Source organism: Pongo abelii, chromosome 20 (assembly GCF_028885655.2).
Source record: "Pongo abelii isolate AG06213 chromosome 20, NHGRI_mPonAbe1-v2.0_pri, whole genome shotgun sequence".
Classification (NCBI taxonomy): Eukaryota; Metazoa; Chordata; class Mammalia; order Primates; family Hominidae; genus Pongo; species Pongo abelii.
This window is the reverse complement of record NC_072005.2, coordinates 16,416,272-16,439,019: the sequence shown is the minus strand read 5'-3', so window position 1 is coordinate 16,439,019 and position 22,748 is coordinate 16,416,272. Positions and strand designations below refer to the sequence as shown.

Below are 22,748 nucleotides of genomic sequence, written 5' to 3'. Positions count from 1 at the left end.
TGGTTGCTTTCCAATTTCCTGCTGTCATGAACTATACTGCTGTAAGTGTAACTGTACACCTGATATTTCTCTACATATTTGTGCATGGACTTCTCAGGGCTTTTCTCAACTAGAGTTCTGCAAGAAAATTCTGGCATAAAGATGACTTTGGGGAGGATGTTCTCAACTTTCCCACAGTGAGTACATAGCTAGCACGTTCTAGATGTTTAGGAGGTGGGGCAAGGTGGCTCACGCCTGTAATCCCAGCACTTTGGGAGGCCGAGACGGGATGATGGCTCGAGCCCAGGAGTTGGAGACCAGTGTGGACAAAATGACGAGACCCCATCTCTATAAAAAATACGAAAAATTGGCCCAGCGTGGTGGCACGTGCTTGTAGTCCCAGCTCCTCAAGAGGCTGAGGCAGGAGGATTGGTTGAGCCTGGCAGCTCGAGGCTGCAGTGAGCTGTGATCACGCCACTGCACTCCAGCCTGGGTAACATAGCAAGACCCTGTCTCAAAAAAAAAAATTTTTTTTGGGGGGGCCAACCTGATGCAAATAGCATCTAACTGTGGTCTTGGTTTATGTGTACGTATTTCCTGAATACCTACATGGTTGAACGTTCGCCTTTTTTTTTTTTTCTTTTGAGATGAAGTCTTGCTCTGTTGCCCAGGCTGGAGTGCAGTGGTATGATCTCGGCTCACTGCAACCTCTGCCTCCTGGGGTTCAAATGATTCTGATGCCTCAGCCTCCTGAGCAGCTGGGATTACAGGCGCCCGCCACCATGCCTGGCTAATTTTGGCATTTTTAGTAGAGATGGGGTCTCACCATGTTGGCCAGGTTGGTCTCAGACTCCTGACCTCAGATGATCCGCCCGTCTCAGCCTCCCAAAGTGCTGGGATTACAGGCGTGAGTCACTGCTCTAGGCTGGTTTTTGTTGTGTTTTGAGACGGAGTCTCGCTCTCTGTTGCCCAGGCTGGAGTGCAGTAACGCCATCTCGGCTCACTGCAACCTCCACCTCCTGGGTTCAAGCCATTTTCCTGCCTCAGCATCCTGAGTAGCTGGGATTACAGGTGCGCACCACCACGCCTGGCTAATTCTTGTATTTTTAGTATAGACGGGGTTCACCATGCTGGCCATGCTGGTCTCGAAATCCTGATCTCCAGTGATCGGTCTGCCTCGGCTTCCCAAAGTATTGGGCTCACAGGCATGAGCCACCACGCCTGGCCGAACGGTCGCCATTTGTATTTCATCTTCATACTGTTTGTTCACATACTGTTTGTTCACACATTTTGTTAGGTTCTCTTTTTCTGATTTGTAGACGTTATAACCCGCATGCAAATTATTTGCCTTGTTGGATGTTGTAACAGCTCTGTCTTAACAGCATTTTGTTCTTTTCTATTCAGAGTCTCTGTGCCTTTAAGCACTTGGAGCAGACTGACTGCATAGTGTATTTGTTTACATGCCCGATAATCTTCGAAGTTCGTGAGAATCTGATCCTGCTGTTTCAAGTTTGCTTTCACGCACGTGTTTTGTAATTTTCAGGATGTGCCCTCATGTTTAGGGTGGATTGTGTGCGAGGATCTTTGGTAACAAGGGATGAAGTTAGGTCCCTCCAGGGAGGTTTTGTGTCATAAACATCTTGGCCTGGTTGTCTGCAAACCAGATTGATATTACAAGTGTCGGGTCTAAATGAGTGGTGACTTTTTCTCCTGTGGATCTCAGGCAGAGAGAGGACACAGTGCTTATTCTCAGGGGTGGAGGGCAAATGTTTTTTCTAGTCCATCTTTTTACTGTTAAGTATCACGGCCCTCGAGGATCCCAGCTTCATGCAGGAGTCGTCTCCACTGCATTTCACCATCTTCCCGACGCCCAAAGTCCTATCTGCCACCTGGCCCCCCAAACCTACACCCTGTGGTTTCCAAGAGCAACTCCGGTGTGAGCCCCCATGGTGTCTTCCGTGTCTACTTCCTTCGTCTTGGGCTCCTATGGATCTCCTTGCTTTTTTATGGGCACGGCTAGGCACATCTGCTTTATTTCCTGCATTTCTACAGTCTGTAGTGGAGGGTTTGCAGGTCTTATCTGATAAGTTGCTGGAAACCGAAGTCTCTCTTCTGTCCTGTGGACCAGCCCTCTCCTGTCCCTGCAGCGTCCCAGCATGGGGGCTCTGCAGGGTGGGGACAGTGACAGCCCACACTGGAGCTTGGCCCCGGTTGTGGCAGCGAGGATGGCAAATAGGGTGAGCCCCAGGGTTTTCTGGAGAGGCCATCAGGGCCGACTGCCGACATGGGTGTGGACAGTGAGGGGAGGGGCCCCAGGGATGCCTCCAGGACTTTGGTCTGAGGCCTGGGCTGGGGCAGCATCATTGACTGAGATAGGGAAGACCTACGTGGGTGGAAGGTTCTAGGTCGGATGCCCACTAGACACCTGAGGACGGGCTCCGCAAGACAGGAGAGGGAGGGGGAGAATGAAGGCAAGAGGGTGCTGGCCAGGCAGGGCCATCAGCACTGGTCAGGGAGGGAGCCAAGAGCAGGCAGCACTTCCTGCCTATGTGCTATTTCCCCCATGGACCAAGTAGCAGTTCACAGAAGAAGCACCTGGGGACCTTGTTAATGTTTTCCGGGACCCTGGCCCCAGAGCCTCTGCTTTGGCAGGTCAGGGCTGGCCCATGAACCTGCATTTCTAGCTAGGACACAGGGGATGCTGCTGTGGACACAAGGACCATGCTCTGAGTAGGCCATCAGTTTGGGGAGAGGTGGGGACAAGCTGTTGGCCATCTGAGCGTGCAGCATATTGGATGAGAGAAGACTCTGCCTCTGTGGCCTCCTCTGTGTGGCCCAGGAGTGGTGGCCCATGGTCCAGCACTGCAGCTGCCTCTTTCCGCAGCTGCTTTTCCTGTGTTTCAGCTGGGGAGGCAGAGGGAGCTGGTGACACCTTGTGGGGCCACAGGGAAGGTCGGCAACAAAACCAGGCAAGCCCTGTGGTCACGCAGAAGTCAGGACCACGCTGCATCAGAGGAAGGCGTGGAGTATTCAATGAATGGAATTTAATGTAACTATGAAATGAACACACACAGGGTGGGGAAGGCGGGTGACCAAGCGCAGACATGGGTGACACGTGGCCCCGCTCTCTGGACCCTCAGTGGGAAAAAGTCTGAGGCTGGCGTCTCTCACCTAACCCCACCTCCCCTGGTGGGTCAATACTGATCTGGCTGAGTGACAGCGTCTCGTGACCCAGGCTGGCCCTGGGAAGGCGCCACAGGTGAGGCCTGCAAGTCCAGGGAGCAGGCAGATGCTGCAGTGGCCCCCGAGAGCGCCAGGTGCCGGCCCCAACGTGTAAACGGCCCGCTGCGGGCGCTGCCGGGAAGGAAGACAAGAAGGGTGAGGGCTCGTCCTCACTAAGTGCTGCCTGAGTGCCGCAGGACGTGGGTGGGACATGGGGACAGTAAGGATAACACAAACAGCAACGAACGCACAAAGACAAGTTCCAGGAACACCCATAAACCCATAACGTTCAACAAAATGGCAACAAAACAATGCCCCTGCTAGCCCGGCGAGGCTGGCGCTTCCTTCGTGGCAGATGCTACCTGCAGCTGGCTGGCTGGCCGGCAAGCGTTGGCCAAGCCTTTTGGTACCTGGGAGCTTAACAGCATAAAAGGCTGTAACCTCTACAGGGAAAATTTTCACATCCTTCCCCTGAAATTGACTTCAGGGGCGAAGAAACGAGACTTCTCGAAGACCAGCCTCTTCTGGGAAAGGGGCTTCTGAGACGAGTGTTGACGGCAGAGCAGGTGGCCTGGGGAAGGCAGGGGTCCCTGGGCGGAGGCTGGGAGGGTGGCCAGAGACCAGGGAGGGCCCCTCCATCTGGCGGGCTTGGCAGGTGTGTCCCCTGGTGCTGCCACCAGGAGCCCTGAGGCCGGGGTGTTGGCCGCAACAGTCCCTCACTGGGTCCGGAGCTGGTAATCTAAGAGACAGGAGGGAGGCGTCATGCTGGGCTCTGCACCCTCCCCGCTTTCGGGACCCGACCCGATGGCTCCACCCTGGGGGCAGCCACAGAGGACCCCTCAGCACAACCCCACCCCACGGGTGGGGCCTCACTCACCTCCGTTCTGCGTGATATAACGCACCCAGGGCAGGGCCTGGTACCCACTCTTCTCAATGATCTTCAGGTAGCGCACCTGGGGCACAGGTAGCAGGGCCCTGAGCACCACAGGCTCCCGCCCTGTTGGTCCCCCCTTAATCTTTCCTGCTGGGGCAGCCTGGGGCTGGCAGGGGAGGCCGTGACGAGGATGAGCACAGGCCTCGGGGGTGAAAGGGATTTGTCTGGACCATGCAAATGTGTGGGAGGGCAGAGCAGCCTCTGGAAGCGGTGAGCAGCCAGGATGTGGCTCGCAGACACAGCCTCAGCAGCCTGCTGTGGGGGGCCCAGCCAGAAGGCCCCTGGCTCTCTGGGAGCCTCTCCTCCCTCTGTGGGATTTTGAGGGGGTGCCAGGGAAAAGAGTTCCCATGGGGCATGAGTGTGGACGGCAGAGCCTCAAACGCTAGTTTTGGGGCAGAATGAGTGAGCTTTGAGCTCACGGGTCAGGGCTGAGCAGCGGCAGCCTGGCCTCTCCCCGTCTGTGCGGAGGCAGAGGCCCGCAGCACAGCAGGGTCCTGATTCCAGCTGACTGACACCCTTTCCCAAGCTGGCTGCGTTGATATCTGTCACCTGCGGCCTCCGTCCCTGTTCTGGGCCCCGGCCGCCTGAGCCTTACGCACCTGGATGCCGGAGGTAGTGAAGTAAGGGATCTCGAACTTGACACTGATCGGGGGCTTGCCCTCCTTGTCCTCAGCCTCCACGCTAGGCAGGCCGAAGTGGGCCCGCATCAGGTACTCCTTGCCGCCCTGGGGAGCAGACGGAGGAGGCGCTCAGGACTAGGCCCTGCCACAGCTTAGCCAACAGCTCTGGCCCTAGTGGCGATGGGCAGAGACTGACCACTCACCCCAGTCCAGGGAGGGGAGCATGAGCCCCTGTGCTGGGGAGCCAAAGCTCGGCCCTGTGCTGCCCCAGGCTGGTAAGGATAACCTCTGCTCTGGGGTGCCCAGCTGCCCTGAGGACACCCCTGCGCCCAGAGCTGAGCTCACCAAGCTGCCAGCCCCAGTCACCAAGCCTCTGCCAGTGTGGTCTGCAGTGGCCCAGCACCCCCCGCCCAGCTCCCCTAATGCACTTTCCTCCAAGGCTGGCGAACCAGACAGACTGGCTATGGGAAGGAAGAGTGTGTAATGACCGTGGCAGGGGAAGGCTGCCGGGGACAGGGGCCACACGCCCAGTCTCAGGACAGCATGTGAAAGAAAAGAGAGTGTCCAGGTGAGAACCATAACCAGGGAGAGGTGACAAAAGGAAGAAACCAAGGAGCGTGCACTGAGTGACGATTCAGCCCTGGGTCCTGCTCCTGAGGGAGAGCAGGGGGTGGCTGTGGCTCTGACTGGAACCCGAGTCCTGGCTGTGACCTTCACCCTCCCCCTGCCTTGAGGAGGAACAGGTCGCAGCCTGGTCACCCCCAGCACCTGGTCTCGCCCTGAGCAGTTGGGGGCACGATCTCAGCTCTGGCCACGCCTGGGACCCCACAGTCTCTGCTCCCCAGGGCTCAGGTCGAGATCCCATGGGAGCTGCTGCCGCCTAGGGCTGTTTCTGCCTCAGAGCAGGGGCCGTCCCCGTGCACCTGGGGCAGGGCCGAGTGGTCCATCTCTACCTACTGCCACCAGGGCAGCGTGAGAGTGAGGACTCTGCCTGACTTGGTGACATGTGCTGAGTACAGACTCCGGGAGGATGATGGGGGGAAGATGCGACATCAGCAACTGGTAAAGCAGGCAGCGAGGGAACAAACCCGCTCGGTGACTAGCCTGTGCTCCAAACACTCAGCCAGACCCCAAATCTGAACCTTAGCAAAGACCGAATGGAAAACACAAGACAAAGAAAATGCAGGGAAGCAGACGCCAGGGGCGGTGGAGGCCTGCACACCCAGCCCATGTCGTCGCGTTGAGCCGAGCGGGTTTAATTCTGCTCTCGATGAGAGCTGTAGGCTGGCGCCGGCTCACACACCAAAACCCACTCGACGCCACAAAGGCACAGTGAGAAGGGCTCCCCGGGGAGGAAGAGCAGGCATTGACAGGCGTGCTGCCAAAGGCAGACAAAAGAGGACAGGGCTGCCATCATCACAAGGGAGAAAGGTGCACGGGAGGACAGGCCACAATCCTAGAGGCTGCCATCCCATAAGCCACAGGGACAACACAATAGTCACAGGTACCCACGCACCAAGTAACATGGCAGCAACTTCTGTGAAGCAGGTGCTATAGCAGATGCAGAGAGAGAGCCAAGAGAAGGCCTGGACGCAAGGCCCGGCCCAGATCTCCATCCAGGTGGACAGTGTCATGTGCCATGGCCACCCATGGGCACACAGGCACACATCAAATTCTCTACCCTGGTAACAGACAGCAGTAGGGACAGGACCGAGAAACACTCTAGGTTTAAAAGCAAATAGCCCACACTATGGCACTTCCACAAAAAATTGAAAATAGAATCACCATACGATCCAGCAATTCTACTTCTGGGGATACACCCAAAACGAATGAAAGCTGGGTCTTGAAGAGGCATTTGTGCACTCACGTTCACAGCAGCATTATTCACAATAGGCCAGGCGTGGTGGCTCACGCCTGTCATCCCAGCACTTTGGGAGGCCGAAGCAGACAGATCACCTGAGACCAGCCTGAGCAACATAGCGAAATCCTGTTTCTACTAAAAATACACAAATTAGCTGGGTGTGGTGGCGTGTGCCTGTAATCTTAGCTACTTGGGAGGCTGAGGCGGGAGAATCGCTTGAACCCGGGAGGTGGAGGTTGCAGTAAGCAGAGATCGTGCCTCTGTACTCCAGCCTGGGCAACAGAGCGAGACTTCATCTCAGAAAAAGAAAAAACTAACCAAAAAAAAAAAAAAACTTTTAGTATGGAACAATCTAAGAAAGGGGGAAGGGTATCTATCTATCTATCTAATCTGTGTTTCTAATCTATCTTTCTGTATTTCTTTTTTTTTTTTTTTTGAGACAGAGTCTTGCTCTGTCACCCAGGCTGGAGTGCAGTGGTGCAATCTCAGCTCACTGCTAGCTCCGCCTCCCGAGTTCACACCATTCTCCCGCCTCAGCCTCCCGAGTAGCTGGGACTACAGGCACCCACCACCACACCCAGCTAATTTTTTGTATTTTTAGTAGAGACGGGGTTTCACCGTGTTAGCCAGGATGGTCTCCATCTCCTGACCTTGTGATCCGCCCACCTTGGCCTCCCAAAGTGCTGGGATTACAGGTGTGAGCCACCGCGCCTGGCCCTCTCTGTATTTCGTAAAATTTATCTTTTGCAGTTCCTTTTGTCCTTAGGGTGTGTTACTTGAAGTAATGTGTCTCTGTGGTTGTCATCAACTTGATATGCTGATGAATTAATTTTGCTTTTGGTTTTTAGGAATTACCTTTTTTCCATTGTGATTTAATTTTGTTTTCTATGCATGGAAAGCACTGACAGGTGTACCTTCACACAGTGCAGGTTTGGTTCCAGACCACTGCCATAAAGCACATAGCACAGTTAGGCAAGTCACACACATTTTTTGGTTTCCCAGTGCATGTAAAAATTACGTTTACCAGCCGGGCACGGTGGCCCATACCTGTAATCCCAGCACTTTGGGAGGCTGAGTCAGGCGGATCAGAAGGTCAGGAGTTCGTGACCAGCTTGGCCAACATGGTGAAACCCCGTCTCTATTAAAAATACAAAAATTAGCCAGGTGTGGTGACGCATGCCTGTAATCCCAGCTGCTCAGGACACTGAGGCAGGAGAATCACTTGAACCTGGGAGGCGGAGGTTGCAGTGAGCCGAGATTGTGCCACTGCACTCCAGCCTAGGCGACAGAGTGAGACTCTGTCTCAAAAAAAAAAAGGTTACCATATACTGTAGTCTGAATGTGCAACAGTATTATGTCTAGGAGAATGTACACACCTTAGTTAAAACATACTTTATTGCTAAAAAGTGACAACACAGAGACCATATGCTGTTGGAATAATGACGCCAACAGACTTGCTCAACGCAGGGTTGCCACAAACCTTCCATTTGTTTAAAAACTAAAACAAAAATAAAAATGCAGTATCTGGGAAGCACAATAAAATGAGGTGTGCCTGTGCATGGCTTCGAAGTCAAATCTACACAAGCACAGTCCACGCCAGCCTGTGTCTCGGCCCTTAGCCCTGTCCCTTCCTCCCCCGTCTACAGCTCACAGTGCTGTTTATTTGGTGGGGTATTCTCCCAATGTGTTTTAAATGATAAACACTATTTTCAACAGTGGAACTGCAGGAAAAGAGGAGCTAATCCAACAATCCGGGATGGTCACCACCCCTCCATGGAACATCCACAGCTCCCAAAGCCGACCGCCAAGAAGACAGCCAACACCAGAAGGAAAACGCTCTGCTGCAGTGCCGCGTGGAACGGCAGACGCCGAGCTGGCTCTACTTGCGTATAATGAGGAAAAGCAAAATACGCAGAGACAAAGGTGAGGAGGAGACGCGCGGAAAGGCTGACGGGAGTATTAGGTGGTGGGGTAACGGGCTTTTCTCTCTCCTTCCTCTACTTTCCACATTTTATGTCATGTGATTAGACTGAGGCTGGGAGGGAAAGTACCCCATCATGAAATTCAAGGCACTTGAATTGCAGCATTTCCAGCTTAACTCAGCTGGGGCTGTCCCCAAGTCCCCCTGGGATGCAGACGGAGAGAGAGGGGAGAACATGGAAAGCAGCGCCTGCCCTGAGCCCGCCTGGTGGAGCAGGTCAGTGCCACCCGGCTCAGCTCCAGAGCCATGCCTGGGCCTAGCCTCTCTCTGCACTGCGTACACCCGGCAAGCCCAGACTCAGCTCCTCAGAATCCTTAACACGGTGCCGGGGAAGCCACGCCGGTGCAGAACTGGCCCAGGACGTGGGCGGCTGGTGCGGGGCTCTGGAGGCTGTGCTGGTGCGAGGCTCTGGAGGCTGTGCTGCTCTGGCCTACAGGCAGCTGTGCCCCTCGATGGCAGGCAAGGCTGAGCCTGCACGGAAAGGGCCCTGGACCTGCCAGTGTGGACGGGGCTCTTTCAGGGCCTGCATGGACAGGAACCCCATCTCACATCAGTACTCAGGGGCATCACAGAGAGGGAGGGAGAGAGCACTGCCCTGAGGTGAAGACAGAGGCTGGTTCACAAACAAGAGGAAGGCAGAAAGGGGCCCAGGGGCCGAGTCAGCCTCTGCCTCCTCCCACTCCAGTCCTCGGCTCTCCGTCCACCCTTTCAGAAGCCCCAGGTGTGGGGGACACAGTGGCCACTGTCACCCCATCTTGAGGTGCAGGGGGTCCTGCGGCACCAGGCTGCCTTGCAGAGACAGGTGCGGGGGGCACGTGGATGTCTGGATGGCGTGCTCACCGGGAAGGACTTGATGGACCACACGATCTCGCTGTTCTCGGGGACCCACTTGACGCTCCCCACCGTCGTCTTGAACTTGGGTGAGTCGGCATCATTGGGCACGGGAATGTGGATCTCCACGTTGTTGGCTGTTGACCGCCGCTTGAACTGGCTTTTGGCCTGCAGGCCAGGCCAATGCGGCCCAGGGTTATGGAGGCCAAGGTGAGCTGGCCCAGCCTCTCCAGGCCACATGCCCCTCAGCCTGGCCTGGGGGATCCTCCCTAGCCCCGCCCCTGGCCCCACTTCTCCAGGCACTACCCACACCCACTCCTGCCCAAGACCTAATTTCAGGAGTTTCATCTTCGTCCTCCTGTCTGCTCAGCTTCCAAGGCTCCTCATCCCTCCCTCTGCCCTGCCCTCCTAGGACAATGTCTGTGTCCCAGGGCCAGGCTGCGCTGGACAGGGTCACTGAGGGGCAGAGGTGCTCCACCTGGGGGCAACACCTCTGGGAGTGTCCTGGATGCCTGGCTACAGGCCCCTCCCCACAAGTGGAACCATCTAGGAGCAGGCCCCAGGTGGTGTCCCCTCAGTGTCAGGCCACTCCTGCATCTGAGGCCACAGTGAGGGTGCACGGATGGCAGCCCTACGGCAACCCCAGCCCTCGGTTAGGCTCCTGGTATGGGCCAGAGACACCAGAAGGCCCTCAGTGGGTGGCCTCGGCCCACGCACCTTGATCATGTACTCGATGCGGCTGTGGGAGTGCTTCTCGATCACCGACTCAATCCATATCAAAGGCTTGACCTGCCGAGGAGGGCAAAGAGGGTGCTCACACCTGGCCTTGTTTGACAAAGGCCCATTTCAGAAGGGAAACCAAGGCCCAGGGCAAGGGACCATCTGCCCAGGTGTGGGCCCAGAGCCCTGCAGGGAGCGCACAGCCAGTGTCAGGGAGGGCCAGGGCAGACAGGCCGATGCAGCCGGGAGCTACCGGGGAGGCCTCGGTGCAAATGCAGAAAACATGACCAGGGCCTGCTCTGGGGGCTGCCTGGGAAAGGGGTGGTGGCGGCCAAAGGGGTCTGTGCCCCTCAGAAAGCTCGGAGTCACAGGTCCTCAGACTCCATCTCTGTAGAGCCAGGCAGCTCATGGAGCGTGGGGTGGGGCTGGCCCTGGCGCCCGCCTGGGATTCACCTCCTGGAGGTGAAGGGGAGGAGGAGGCCGCCGACAGCCCAGCCCCAGGGTGGTGCACTCACGTGGGTGTTGAGACGGTAGGACATGAGCTCGAACTCGCCATCAGGCGGGATGAAGGAGATGGTGCGGTCGTTCTCGAAGCGTGATAGCCGCACACACTGGTGGAACTTCACATCCTCCAGCTCCACAGATTTGCTTTTGCCACCTGGGGTCGGGGGTAAGGGTAGGACAGACCTGGGCCCTCAGGGTCACTGCCTCAGCAGTACTCCTACCACCTGCGACCCACCCCGGCAGAGCAAGGCCCCCAGTCCACGCACTAAGAGCAGCCTGGGCCACAAACACCAAGGGAGCTGGGTCCCAAGACAACTGCCCCATCACTCCTCACACCCCTGGGGTCCCCAGGGGCAGGGCTGGTGGATCTGGTTCATGCTGAGTCCCCAGCGGCCATCCCAGGGCCCAGCTAGGGGACCTGCTCAGGACACATTCACTGAATGATTGATCAGTGGACTTGGCTGGGGGATGGCTCGGGGCTCCCCAAGGGCTCAGGCCCTGGCATCCACGGGGTCCTGGGTCCTACCTTGGTTTCCCACCTCACTGAGGGCTATGTGGGTGGGGACCTGCCCAGCCCCGGGCGGGGAGCTGCCCTGATAGGCTGATGCCCGAGAAGCCCTCACCGGGCCAGGAACAGGGGCATGCCCAGCCACTGCACCCTCTTCCAGTGGCCTGTGACAGCTGAGAGGTGGGAGGCACAGTTCACAAAACCAGGCCCTGGGCCCCTCTGCCCCTACCCTGCTGTGGGAAGTGTTAGAGGCCAGGCGGCAGGAGCGAGAATCACCATGCGTGGCCTTCACACGGCCCACACCTAGGGCCCAAGGTGAGGGGAGAAACCTGGCCTGGGAGGGAGAGAGCAAGGCCTCAGCCTAAGCCCCAGTGCCCCAGGCAGAGCAGGGCAGGGTGCAGGACCTGGCGTGTGAGGCCGGGTGACGGGGGCCTCCCAGCTGGACTGGAGGATTTTCACTCCCCTGCGCCTTCTATGTCCAGGGATGGATGAATACTCTACACAGCTGTCTCAAGCAGTGTGAAGTGCTGCTAAACCAAGTGCTTGAAACCAGCTCGTTCCTCCGCCTGGCCCAACCCTGCCCTGGGCTGTAATGTGTGTGCCTGGTGAAGCCATCCTCACGGGCAGGGCCCTTGGCAAGGGTACTCACGGCCCGTGTTGTCAAAGAGGACCTTGTCATTGAGGCCCAGGCGCAGCTCGGGCATGCCCGAGAGGAAGACTCGCATCTTGATGGAGCCCACGATCTCGCTGCGTAGGACGTTGCCATTGGCGCTGACCTGGGGGTGGCGGTGTGGGCATGAGGGGAGGTCCCCAACTCACCAGCCACTGCCTCCTACCACATCATGTGACCCTCTGGCCATCCCACTCTCAACGCCCTTCTCACCTCCAAGTCCATCCCTCTCCTGGGCATCCCCTGAGCTGGGGGAGTCCCAGCTGTGGCTAAGGTCTACCCCTAACCCACACCAACCCACGCCTGGCTGAGGGTCCCCAGGCTCACCCCTCCAGCCTTCATGCCAAGGCCCTGTGGACATGAGGTGGCCACTGTGGGTCCTGCCCTCTAGGCCTCAGGCCACACTGGGGCCTGATGATGCATGCCTGTAGCCCCCTCTGAGGGTTCTCTATCAGGCACCAGTCCCTTCCTCCCAGGAGCCCCCTGAATGCTCTGGGCCGGCCCGGCAGCTGGTCCCCATGCTGAGTCAGCCTTGAGAGTCCATGAGCTTGGCTGGACCCAGGCCAGGACCCTATGGTCCCTGCTCACCCGATGGGCTGGGCTGGGGTTTCTTGAACCAGGCCAGACTTGCTTTTCTTGAAAGCTGTTTCTCTTCTTGGCCTCCCAGGGAGGCCACTGGCCCCTCACCCTCCAGGGCTTATGAGAGATGGTGCTTCCCGAGTCCTGACCCCTTCTTACTTCCCAGGGCCACCGTGAAGTGTGATAACACTTGATCCAAAATAATCAACTTAAATCCAGTCACAGTGGCTGACACTGACAGCATTTCCACTGCGCTAGGCATTGCTCCACACACACCTCGACAACCTCTGGGGCAGGGACCGTGGGGAGATGACCTGAGGGGCTGTAACCCACTGCGCATGCCGAGATGCATCTGAAAGTGCAATTGAAAATCCACACTGGGGCGATGGTCCTGCACCCCCTAGACTGTCCTGCGTGAGCCAAGATGCTGCAGCATCTCTTCTTGCATCCATTTTAGAGGTGAGGAAACAGGCACAGATCGGAGGCCCCGTGCTGAGGGCACAGAATGACAGGCAGAAAAATCGCTGGGGCTGCAGCCCTGGCCACCACTGCACACTGCCACGCTGCACGAGGCCATGCCCACACCAGCAAGTGGGCCAAAGGCCACCAACTTGGACACCTGGGCCCAGATGCTGGCTCCAGCTAGGCTAACATGTGCAGGGCCTGCATTTCCTGTCTGCAGAGTGGCAGGAGAGTCTGTGCAGTCTTATGCGTGATGTCCAAAAAGCACTGGGTAGACAAACAAAAGCCCCTCACCAGCTTGCCGCCTCTGAGGGAATCGGAAAAACTGAGGTGCCAAGCAAATGACAGCCCTGGGAGGGGCAGGGAACCGGACATGGCCCCAAGGGCTCCCGTTCTGTCACCTTCCCCAGCCTCACCTCCTCGTGCTGTCCTGTCCTCATCTTGCAAGCAGCTCCCTGATCCCATGGTGCACAACAGCTTCCCTGCGTCTGCCTGCTTGTCTCTCTCTCTCTCCCTGCTGGGGGAAGCCACGTGGGGCTGCGCACTGCCATGTCCAGCACCAGAAACAGCGTGTGTGGCAGGAGGTGCTCAGTGGGCACGCGGAGGCTCAGGAGCTTGGGACCCTCACTGGCTGGGGCTCCAGGAGCCCGAGCATTGGGATTTCGCCTGCCTCTTTCTCGGAGGGCCCTCCGCTCCACTGTGACGGCCCCTAATTCCCCTTGGGTGCTGCCTCCCCCTCTGGGAGTTGGGACTGTCCCTGGCAGCCAGCTGTAACTGAACACACGAGGTCGTGAATGCTGCGAGAGCAGGCCCAGGGAGTGGAGCTGAAAAGCCGCCCAGCCCACGAGGCTGATCTCGGCCCTGCGGGCAGCAATGAGAACCTTCTCAGCAGAGGTGTGACTAGCCATGCAGAGCTGGTGCCCTTCCCAGGGCGGGTGCTGAAGGAATGCTTGCTCAGGGCCCGGCTGTGTAAGTACGAGGCTGCACTCAGATGATTGCATCTGGAGGCAAATTTGTTGACCCAGCCACCAGCTCTGCAAGCCACTTAGGAAGGTGGCATTCTGACAGCTGCCCTTGTGCTGAGCTGTTTGGAGGAGTGGGATCCTTCTGGGCGGAGCCACACGCAGCAGCGCACTGTGGCAGGGACCCCCGCAGCCCCAGCGCTTTCCTGCTCAACTCTCTCTAAGCTGCCCCCTGGGACTTGCCTTTGCACCCCAGGGCACCCAGATGGACCCTGCTTTCGGCTCAATAAACAATCAGACAAGGGACCCCAGGGGAGAGGGGAATGTGGTTAGCGAGGCCACTGTCCCATCCCAGAAAGTAAGAAAGTGAAGAGGTCTGCACAGAGCGCACGGGAGAGTCTTTCTGGGCAGCACTCTCCTTGGCAATTCCATGTCTGCAGCCTCAGCCCTCTGGAAATCCCGGCCCAGGTCACGGAGACACCCCAGTGCACACATCTGGGGCTGAGCAAGCGTGCTCAATGCTGCACTGCCAGTGGCCGTCAGAAACGGGCACCCGAGTGACCTGCGTGACTGGATTGGCTGAGCCCATACAGTCCACCCACACCACAGGGATGAGGCCAGCGTGAACACAAAAGAAAGCAAGTGGCTGGCGAGGCAGGTCGGCTGGCGCCCCTTCCCCTGCCACTGACTACAGCTCTGAAACCTGGGCAGGAGGCTTGGCAGCTGCTGGAAGACTGCCGGGACACGAATGCACAGTGTCCCCACCGCCCCCCATGAGAAAGTGCAGCAGCAATCTGGAAGCAGAAGTGTGCACCACAGAGCACACGAAAGCTCAGCGGAGCTTCCAGGCCTGGCTCTGGGGCCAGAAGAGGAACTCCTGACTCTCCCGGAAAACACAGAAGCCCCCCATCTCCCCTGTTGCTCATGCCCCAGGCCCTGTGGTTTCAGCTACTGTTCCGAGGAGGTGGGGCAACTGTTGTCCTTTTCTCTCTCTGTCCTCTCTCCATGTGGGCTGGGAAGTGGGCCCAATGGCCGACGTGTACAACAGAATAAACCGCAAGGAATCAGAAAAGTACCGGGTAGACAGCACAGAGCCAGAAGCTCAGGAAAGTCACCCCATGAAGTGGTTTATGTCTCCAGAACTCTCTAGAATAGAGCATCTGTGAATCCTGTGCATATACCATACTTTGACTTACCAAAGAGTTTGAGAACTGTACTAACCACTCAGGTCCCAGACTGACCACTGGGCAGTGCACACCCAGGAGATCTGACCAGGAAATGGCACAGGGGCTTTAAAAACTGACGTGATGTTCATGGCCTACAGGTTGGGGATTGGAACTTGTGGCCTGAAAGTAAGATTGGCTGTTGGCTAAAACAAAAATATCAATATTTCCCATATAGCTTAAATAAGACCTAGAGTATCACCACATAATGCTCAAAAAGTCCAGGACGCAATCCAAAATTACTCAGCGTACAAACAACCACGAAAATGTCAACTTGCCTGGAAAACCCAATCAACCGCTGTCAACACTTCACAGATGTTGGGATTATCTGATGAAGACTTTAAACAGCTATTTTTAAAATTACAAATGCTTGCAACAAATGTTAAAATAGAAAGTCTCAGCAAAGAAACAGATGATAAAGAAGAATCAACCAGGAGTTCGAGACTAGCCTGGGCAACACAGCAAGTCCTGGTCTCTACAAAATATAAAATAAAAAAAAATTAGCCAGGCACGGTGGTGTATGCCTGTGGTCTCAGCTACTCAGCACACTCAGATGGGAAGATCACTTGAACACAGGAGGTTGAGGCTGCAGTGAGCTATAACTGCACCGCTATGCTCCAGCCTGGGCAACAGAGTAAGACCCTGTCTCAAAAAAAAAAAAAAAAAAAAAAAAAAAAAGAAGAATCAAATGGAGAAATTTAAAAAATATAGTAACTGAAATAAACAACTTGCTCAATGGACTTAATAGCAGAATGGAGGCCAGGTACAGTGGCTCATGCCTGTAATCCCAGCACTTTGGGAGGCTGAGGTGGGAAGATCACTTGCCCCAGGAGTTCTAGATTAGCCAGGGCAACACAGCGAGACCCTCATCTCTACAAAATTTTTTTAAAAAAATTAGCCAGGCTTGGTGGCGCACACCTGTAGTCCCAGCTACTCAGGAGGCTGAAGCAGAAGGATCGCTTGAGCCCAGGAGGTTGGGGCTACAGTGAGCCATGCTTGCTCCATGGCTCTCCAGCCTGGATGACAGAGTGAGACCCTATCTCCAAAAAAAAAAATAATAATAATAACAGAATGGAGATAAATAGGAAAGGGCCAAGGACCTGTGAACTTAAAGGCAGATCAATGTAAATTATCCATTCTAACAGAGAGAAGAAAAGACAGAATAAAATAAGCAGCCTCAGGGACACATGATATAATAACCAAAGGTCTTTCATGTCACTGGAGTCCTGAAGGAAGAGTAAAATGACAAAAACATGTCTGAGGGCTGGGTGCGGTGGGTGGCTCATGCCTGTAATCCCAGCACTTTGGGAGGCTGAGGCAGGTGGATCACCTGAGGTTGGGAGCTTGAGACCAGCCTGATCAACATGGAGAAACCCTGTCTCTACTAAAAACACAAAATTAGCCAGGTGTGGTGGCGAATGCCTGTAATCCCAGCTACTTGGGAGGCTGAGACAGGAGAATTGCTTTGTAGAAAGTAAAAAAGTTCCTCTTCAAAGTTTCCCTTCTTACTAAAGAATAAATCATAAGTGTTAGAAATAATGTACATTCTATGTCCTTGTACTTTAACTGAAATATTTGTTTTAAACATAAAGGGATGTTAGATATAAGGGAATGAGTACATTCTGTGTCCTTGTATTTGTTTTTGACGTAAGAGATGTTAGATATAAGGGAATGAGTACATTCTATGTCCTTGTACTTTAACCAAGATATTTGTTTTAGATGTAAGGGATGTTAGATATAAGGGAATGAGTCAACTTCCTCTTTTTCCTTTGTTCTCCCTTGCCTTTACCTATTTAGGAAAGTTTTAAGTTATTACCCAGTCAGGTTTAGCTTAGATTGTGAGGTCTGGCTCCAGCCAATGGAGATAGGACACAGCAGCAGGGACAAGCTGCATAAGTGATAAAAATGGCTTTCCTCCTTTGTTTGGGTGTGCTCTCACCATTGTTCCATCTGCGAGGAGCACCCTTTCTGCAGAAAGTAAATTTGCCTTGCTGAGAAAACTTTTTGTTTGAATGCTGATTTTTCCTTGTGGTACTGAGGAACAAGCATTGTGTTTCTGAATAAACATTTTACTTATAACAGCTTGAACCTGGGAGGCAGAGGTTGCAGTGAGCTGAGATTGTGCCATTGCACTCCAGACTGGGCAACAAGAATGAAACTCTATCTCAAAAAACAAAACAAAATGAAAAAACAAAAAACCGTATTTTAGGAAACAATGATTGATAACTTCCCAATTTGATGAAAGACATAAACTTACAGATCCAAGAAGCTGAACAAATCCCAAACAGTAGAAACACAAAGATATGCACACCTCATCTAACTGCTGAAACTAAAGGCAAAGAAAAATCTGGAAAGCAGCCAGAGGACAATAACACATCACCTATAGGGGAATAAAGATTTGGGGGACTGTGGATTTCTCACCAGAAATGATGGATGCCAGAAGGAGGTGGTATAACATATTAAAGTGCTAAACAAAAACCGTCAATTCAGAAGTCCATATCCGGTGAGAATAGCCTTCAGGGATAAAGGTAAAATATAGAGACATTCTTAAAGGAAAGCCAAGGGAATATGTAGCCAGTAGACCTCTTCTACAAGAATGGCTTTTAAAAAAAACCTTTTTAGGGCTGGGCGCAGTGGCTCATGCCTGTAATCCCAGCATTTTGGGAGGGTGGGGTGAGCGGATCACTTGAGGTCAGGAATTTGTGACCAGCCCAGCCAACAAGGTGAAATCCTGTCTCTACTAAAAATACAAAAATTACCCAGGCGTGGTGGTACATGCCTGTAATCTCAATTACATGGGAGGCTAAGGCTGGAGAATCACTTGAACCTGGGAGGCAGAGGTTGCGGTGAGCTGTAATCACGCCACTGCACTCCAGCCTGGGTGATAGAGCGAGACTCTGTCTCAAAACAAAAAACAAAAAACAAAAAACCCCAAAAACTAGCCGGGCATGGTGGCACACGGCTGTAGTCCCAGCTACTCGGGAGGCTGAGGCGGGATGATCACTTGAGCAAGATGATCACTTGAGTCAAAGTGTAGTGAGCTGTGTTCATGCTACTGCCCTCCAGCCTGGGCAACAGAGCGAAACCCTGTCTCAAGAAAACACTTTTTTTTGAAATTAATGGTTAAAAGCATTTTGTAAAATAAATCTCCAGGCTCGGATAGTTTCAGTGGTGAATTCTAACAAATGTTTAAAGAATTAACATGGATTCTATAAAATGTCTTCCAGAAAACAGAAGAGGAAAAAACACTTCCTCCATTACCTTGATACCAAAACCAGACAAAAACATTACAAAAAAGAGAAAATTACAAGCCAGTATCTCTTATGAGTGTAGATTCAAAAATCTCCAACAAAATACCAGCAAAGGAAATCCAGCAATACATAAAAAGAATACAGGTTAAGCATTCCTAATTCAAAAATCCCAAATCCAAAATGCTCCAAAATCTAAAACTTTTTGAGCCCTGAAATGATGTCAAAAGTAGAAGATTCCATACCCAACTTCATGTGACAGGTTGCAGTCAAAATGCAGGTGCACAATGCAGTTTATTCAGCATCTCCAAGGGAAAAGTAAAATTACCTTCAGGCTATGTGCATAAGGTGTATATAAAACATAAATGAGGCCGGGTGCAGTGGCTCACGCCTGAATTCCCCCAGCACTTTGGAAGGCTGAGGTAGGTGGATCACCTGAGGTCAGGAGTTCGAGACCAGCCTGGCCAACATGGTGAAACCCCATCTCTACTAAAAATACAAAAATTAGCTGGGCGTGGTGGCAGGTGCCTGTAATCCCAGCTACTTGGGAGACTGAGGCAGGAGAATTGCTTGAACCCGGGAGGCAGAGGTTGCAGTGAGCTGAGATTGTGCCACTGCACTCCAGCCTGGGCAACAAGAGCGAAATTCCATCTCGAAAAAAAAAAAAAAACCATAAATGAATTTCACGTTTGGACCTGGGTCCCAGCCCCAAGATATCTCATGATGCATATGCAAATATTCCAAAATCCAAAGAAATCTGAAATCCAAAACACTTCTGCTCCCAAGCATTTGTATAAGGGATACTCAACCTGTAATACACCATGACCAACGGGATTTTATTCCAGGAATGTGACACTGGTTCAATAATCAGAAAGCGGTCAGTGGAATACACCACATTAACAACCAAAAGAAGAAAACTCATGTGATTACATCAATTGATGCAGAAAAATAACTGAAGAAAATACAACACCCACGCATGATTAAAAAAAAAAAAAAAAGTTAGCAAACTAGCAATAAAAGGGAACTTCCTCAAGGTGAAAAAGAACACCTGCAATAAACCTACAGCTAACATCCTAGATGGTGGCAAAAGACTTAATGGTCTCCCTCTAAGATCAGGAACAAAGCAAGAATGTCCGCTCTCACCACTCATATTCAACCTTGTGCTGGAAGTCTCAGTAAGGGAAGACGTAAAGCAAAAGAGATAAAAGGAGCTTCCAGAGAGCTGAACATGTGGAGGTTCCTGGAGGGTGGTGTGCCCAGACAGGGCAAGGAAGCTCTGGGTCCCTTCCCTCTATACCTCGCTTACCCAAAGAGGGGTTCGTGGGAACCCTAATTTGAAGCTGTTTAAAGACTACCTAGATTTTGCTCCTGCTCCAAGATGGCCAACTAGACGCAGCCAGGAGAAACATCTCCCACTAAGAGACAGGGACACTGTGTGGACAGGTGTGCTCCTAGACTCCTAGATCTTCAGTGGGAAGGCCCTGAGAGTGAACGGAGGGAAGACACAGAGGCTGGAGGGAAGACAGAGGAGGAGGCTGGGAACCCTGCACAGGGCTGCTGTGCACCAGGAATCGTTCCTGGCTCCCAGTGACTCCTGTGGAGGGGGTGAATTGAACTAGCAAGGGGCAACCCACTCTTGCCATGGCCTCTGGAATCCCGGTAGGAGGGACCCCTCGACCGCCACGGCCAGCTGCGTTGGCAGGGGAAGCTGCTTAAAGAAGTGGTAGTGATGCAGGGCAGGCGAGCCCCAAAACTGAGACAGCCCGGGAGGGTTCTTGGCTTCACCCAGGAAAGAACTCAAGGGCCACTCTGGTGGTGATAAACAGAGCTTTTACCAAAGCAGCCATGTGCACAGCAGCAGAGGCACTGCTCCCTGTGGAGCGGGGCTACCCCATGGGCAGTGCGCCCAGAGCAGCAGCTCAGAGGCAGCTCTGCAGTCACATTTATACTGACTTTTAATAATATGCAAATTAAGGGGCAGTTTATAAAGAAATTTCTAGAATGTGGGTGGTAGCTTCTAGGTTGTTGGGTCATTGCCATGAAAAAAGGCAGTAACTTCCAAGTGTTGCCATGGCAATGGTAAACTGACATAGCACACTGTGGGGTGGGTCTTATGGGGAGGCGCTTCTGCCCTGACCTGTTTTAGCTAGTCCTCAATTTGGTCTGGTGTCCAAGCCTCACCTCCTAAGTCGAGTTCTGCCTCCTACCTCAGTCGGGGCAGAACTCCAGCCTGAGCCAGGCCAGGGGGTTTGCTGCAGAAGCATATGTGGTGGAGCACAGCCAGGACACCCATCCCCTAGGCTTGACTTGCTCTCATAGGAGACTTTAGCCCTAGGGGAACTGTCAGACCTGAACTCTCCAGGGCAGTCTTGCCCATCAGATGGGGCTGGTCTGACCTGAGCAACCCTCAGTCTGCTGGCCTCTCCTGCGGCCCCAGCCTGGCCAAGCCTGCTTGCAGTGCAATCCCCAGGTACCTCCTGGGGGCAGCATCAGAGCTCCTGCACTGGCAGACTGTACCTGAACGGGGAGTACTTCTGCAAAGCGGCCCCATGGACACACTAGCCCACCTGAGCTCTGCTCCCACTGCAGCCTCCCCTGCGTGGTTTTGCCTGCAGGTTCTTGCCCACAGCCACCCTCAATATCGTTTTGCTGGTGGTGTGTGCGTGGGTGGACCTAGCCCACCATTCCCCAACAGCATGCCTGTGTGTGTACCCTGCTGTGCCACTGTTGCCAGCGTAAGTGCACCCCAGCCCCCCATTCTCCTCTCCCACCACCATTGTTGTCAGAGTGTTGGCAGCATAAGAGCCCGCCAGCCCCACCCCTCCCAGTGCCCCACCCATGCTGGGCCTCCCACAGGAAACTAGGCAGAGAAAACAGGGGACCTATCCCCAGCCCTGAGCAGCCACCGCTGCCAGTGTGAACATGCACAAAGGGCACACACAGTCCTGTACCCACCAACGCCCCCATGCTAACCCCACCATCGGCACCAATGAACAGGTGCACAGTTGCCAGTGTGGCCCCTGCCCCCACCCCAGCCATATTGCCACTACTGCTGCTGCTACAAATGCCCTCCCAGAGGCTGGCTTCCTGACATCCACTAGCACCCTGTCACAGCCGATAAGTGTGCACCCCACTGTGCTGCCACTGGCACAAGCAAACAAGAACAGATCCCGCTGCCACTACCCTATGAAGTGCTTTGCCTGGCACCACCCATTGGAGTGTTGTGACCAGCTGTCTGGGAGCAGCTTGGCCCCTCTAGCAGAGCAGGTTCTTAACCTGAAGGAGCCAGAGATCAAAGCCAGGGCTGGATACCAGTCCTCCAGAGTTAGAGCATGCAGTTCAGGAGTCCTAAGCTGAGCCTTGGTCCCCTAAAATCTTCCAATAATGAAGCCATCCAACTGAACCCACCTTATATACAATCAAACCCCCAGGGTCATCAAATAGGATAAAGGAAAAAGAAACCCATTCAAAGGACAGCAACTTCAAAGACTAAAGGAATATCAGCCCACAAAAATGAGAAAGAACCAGCGCAAGGACTCTTGACAACTCAAACAACCAGAGTGTCTTCTTTCCTCCAAACTCTCCAAACTGCAGTAGTTCTCCAGCAAGAGTTCTTTTTTTTTTACTTTTGAGATGAAGTCTCACTCTGTCACCCAGGCTGGAGTGCAGTGGCGTGATCTCGGCTCACTGCAAGCTCCGCCTCCCGGGTTCATGCCATTCTCCTGCCTCAGCCTCCCAAGTAGCTGGGACCACAGGTGCCCGCCACCACACCCGGCTAATTTTTTGTATTTTTAGTAGAGACGGGGTTTCACCATGTTCACCAGGATGGTCTCGATCTCCTGATCTCGTGATCCGCCCACCTTGGCCTCCCAAAGCAAGAGTTCTTAACTAGGCTGAGATGGCTGAAATGACAGAAATAGACTTCAGAATATGGATAGGAACAAAGATCACTGAGATTAAGAACACTGAAACCCAATCTAAGGAGGCTAAGAATCATAATAAAACAATATACGAGCTGGCCAACAAAATAGCCAGGATAGAAAATATTGTAACTGACCTGATACAGCTGAAAAACACAGTATAAGAATTTAATAATGTAATCACAAGTATTAATAGTAGTACAGACCAAGCTGAGGAAAGAATCTCAGAGCTTGAAGACTGGCTTTCTGAAATAAGACAGTCAGATAAGAATAGAGAAAAAATAATGAAAAGGAATGAACAAAGCCTCCAAGAAATATGCGATTAAAAGAGACCAAATCTACAACTCATTGGTGTCCCTGAAAGAGATGGGGAAAATGGAAGCAACTTGGAAAACATATTTCAGGATACCATCCATGAGAACTTCCCCAGTCTAGCTAGAGAGGCCAATATTCAAAATCAGGGAGTGCAGAGAACCCCTGCAAAATACTTCACAAGATCATCCCCAAAACACATAATCATCAGA

General features: G+C 53.6%; 1 protein-coding gene across 1 annotated transcript in view; it reads right to left on the bottom strand.

The window, feature by feature from the left end:
- Positions 1-3,006: 3,006 nt before the first annotated feature.
- AP1M1 (adaptor related protein complex 1 subunit mu 1) overlaps positions 3,007-22,748 on the bottom strand; it is a 37,481-nt gene continuing 17,739 nt past the window's right edge. Inside the window, exons 6-12 of the mRNA XM_002828857.6 lie at positions 11,810-11,936; positions 10,664-10,806; positions 10,146-10,217; positions 9,438-9,596; positions 4,735-4,860; positions 4,079-4,154; positions 3,007-3,940 (exon numbers count right to left, since the gene is read on the bottom strand). Of these exons, the coding sequence (XP_002828903.1) occupies positions 3,918-3,940; positions 4,079-4,154; positions 4,735-4,860; positions 9,438-9,596; positions 10,146-10,217; positions 10,664-10,806; positions 11,810-11,936 (726 nt within the window). The 3' untranslated portion in view covers positions 3,007-3,917. The remainder of the gene's footprint in view (positions 3,941-4,078; positions 4,155-4,734; positions 4,861-9,437; positions 9,597-10,145; positions 10,218-10,663; positions 10,807-11,809; positions 11,937-22,748) is intronic.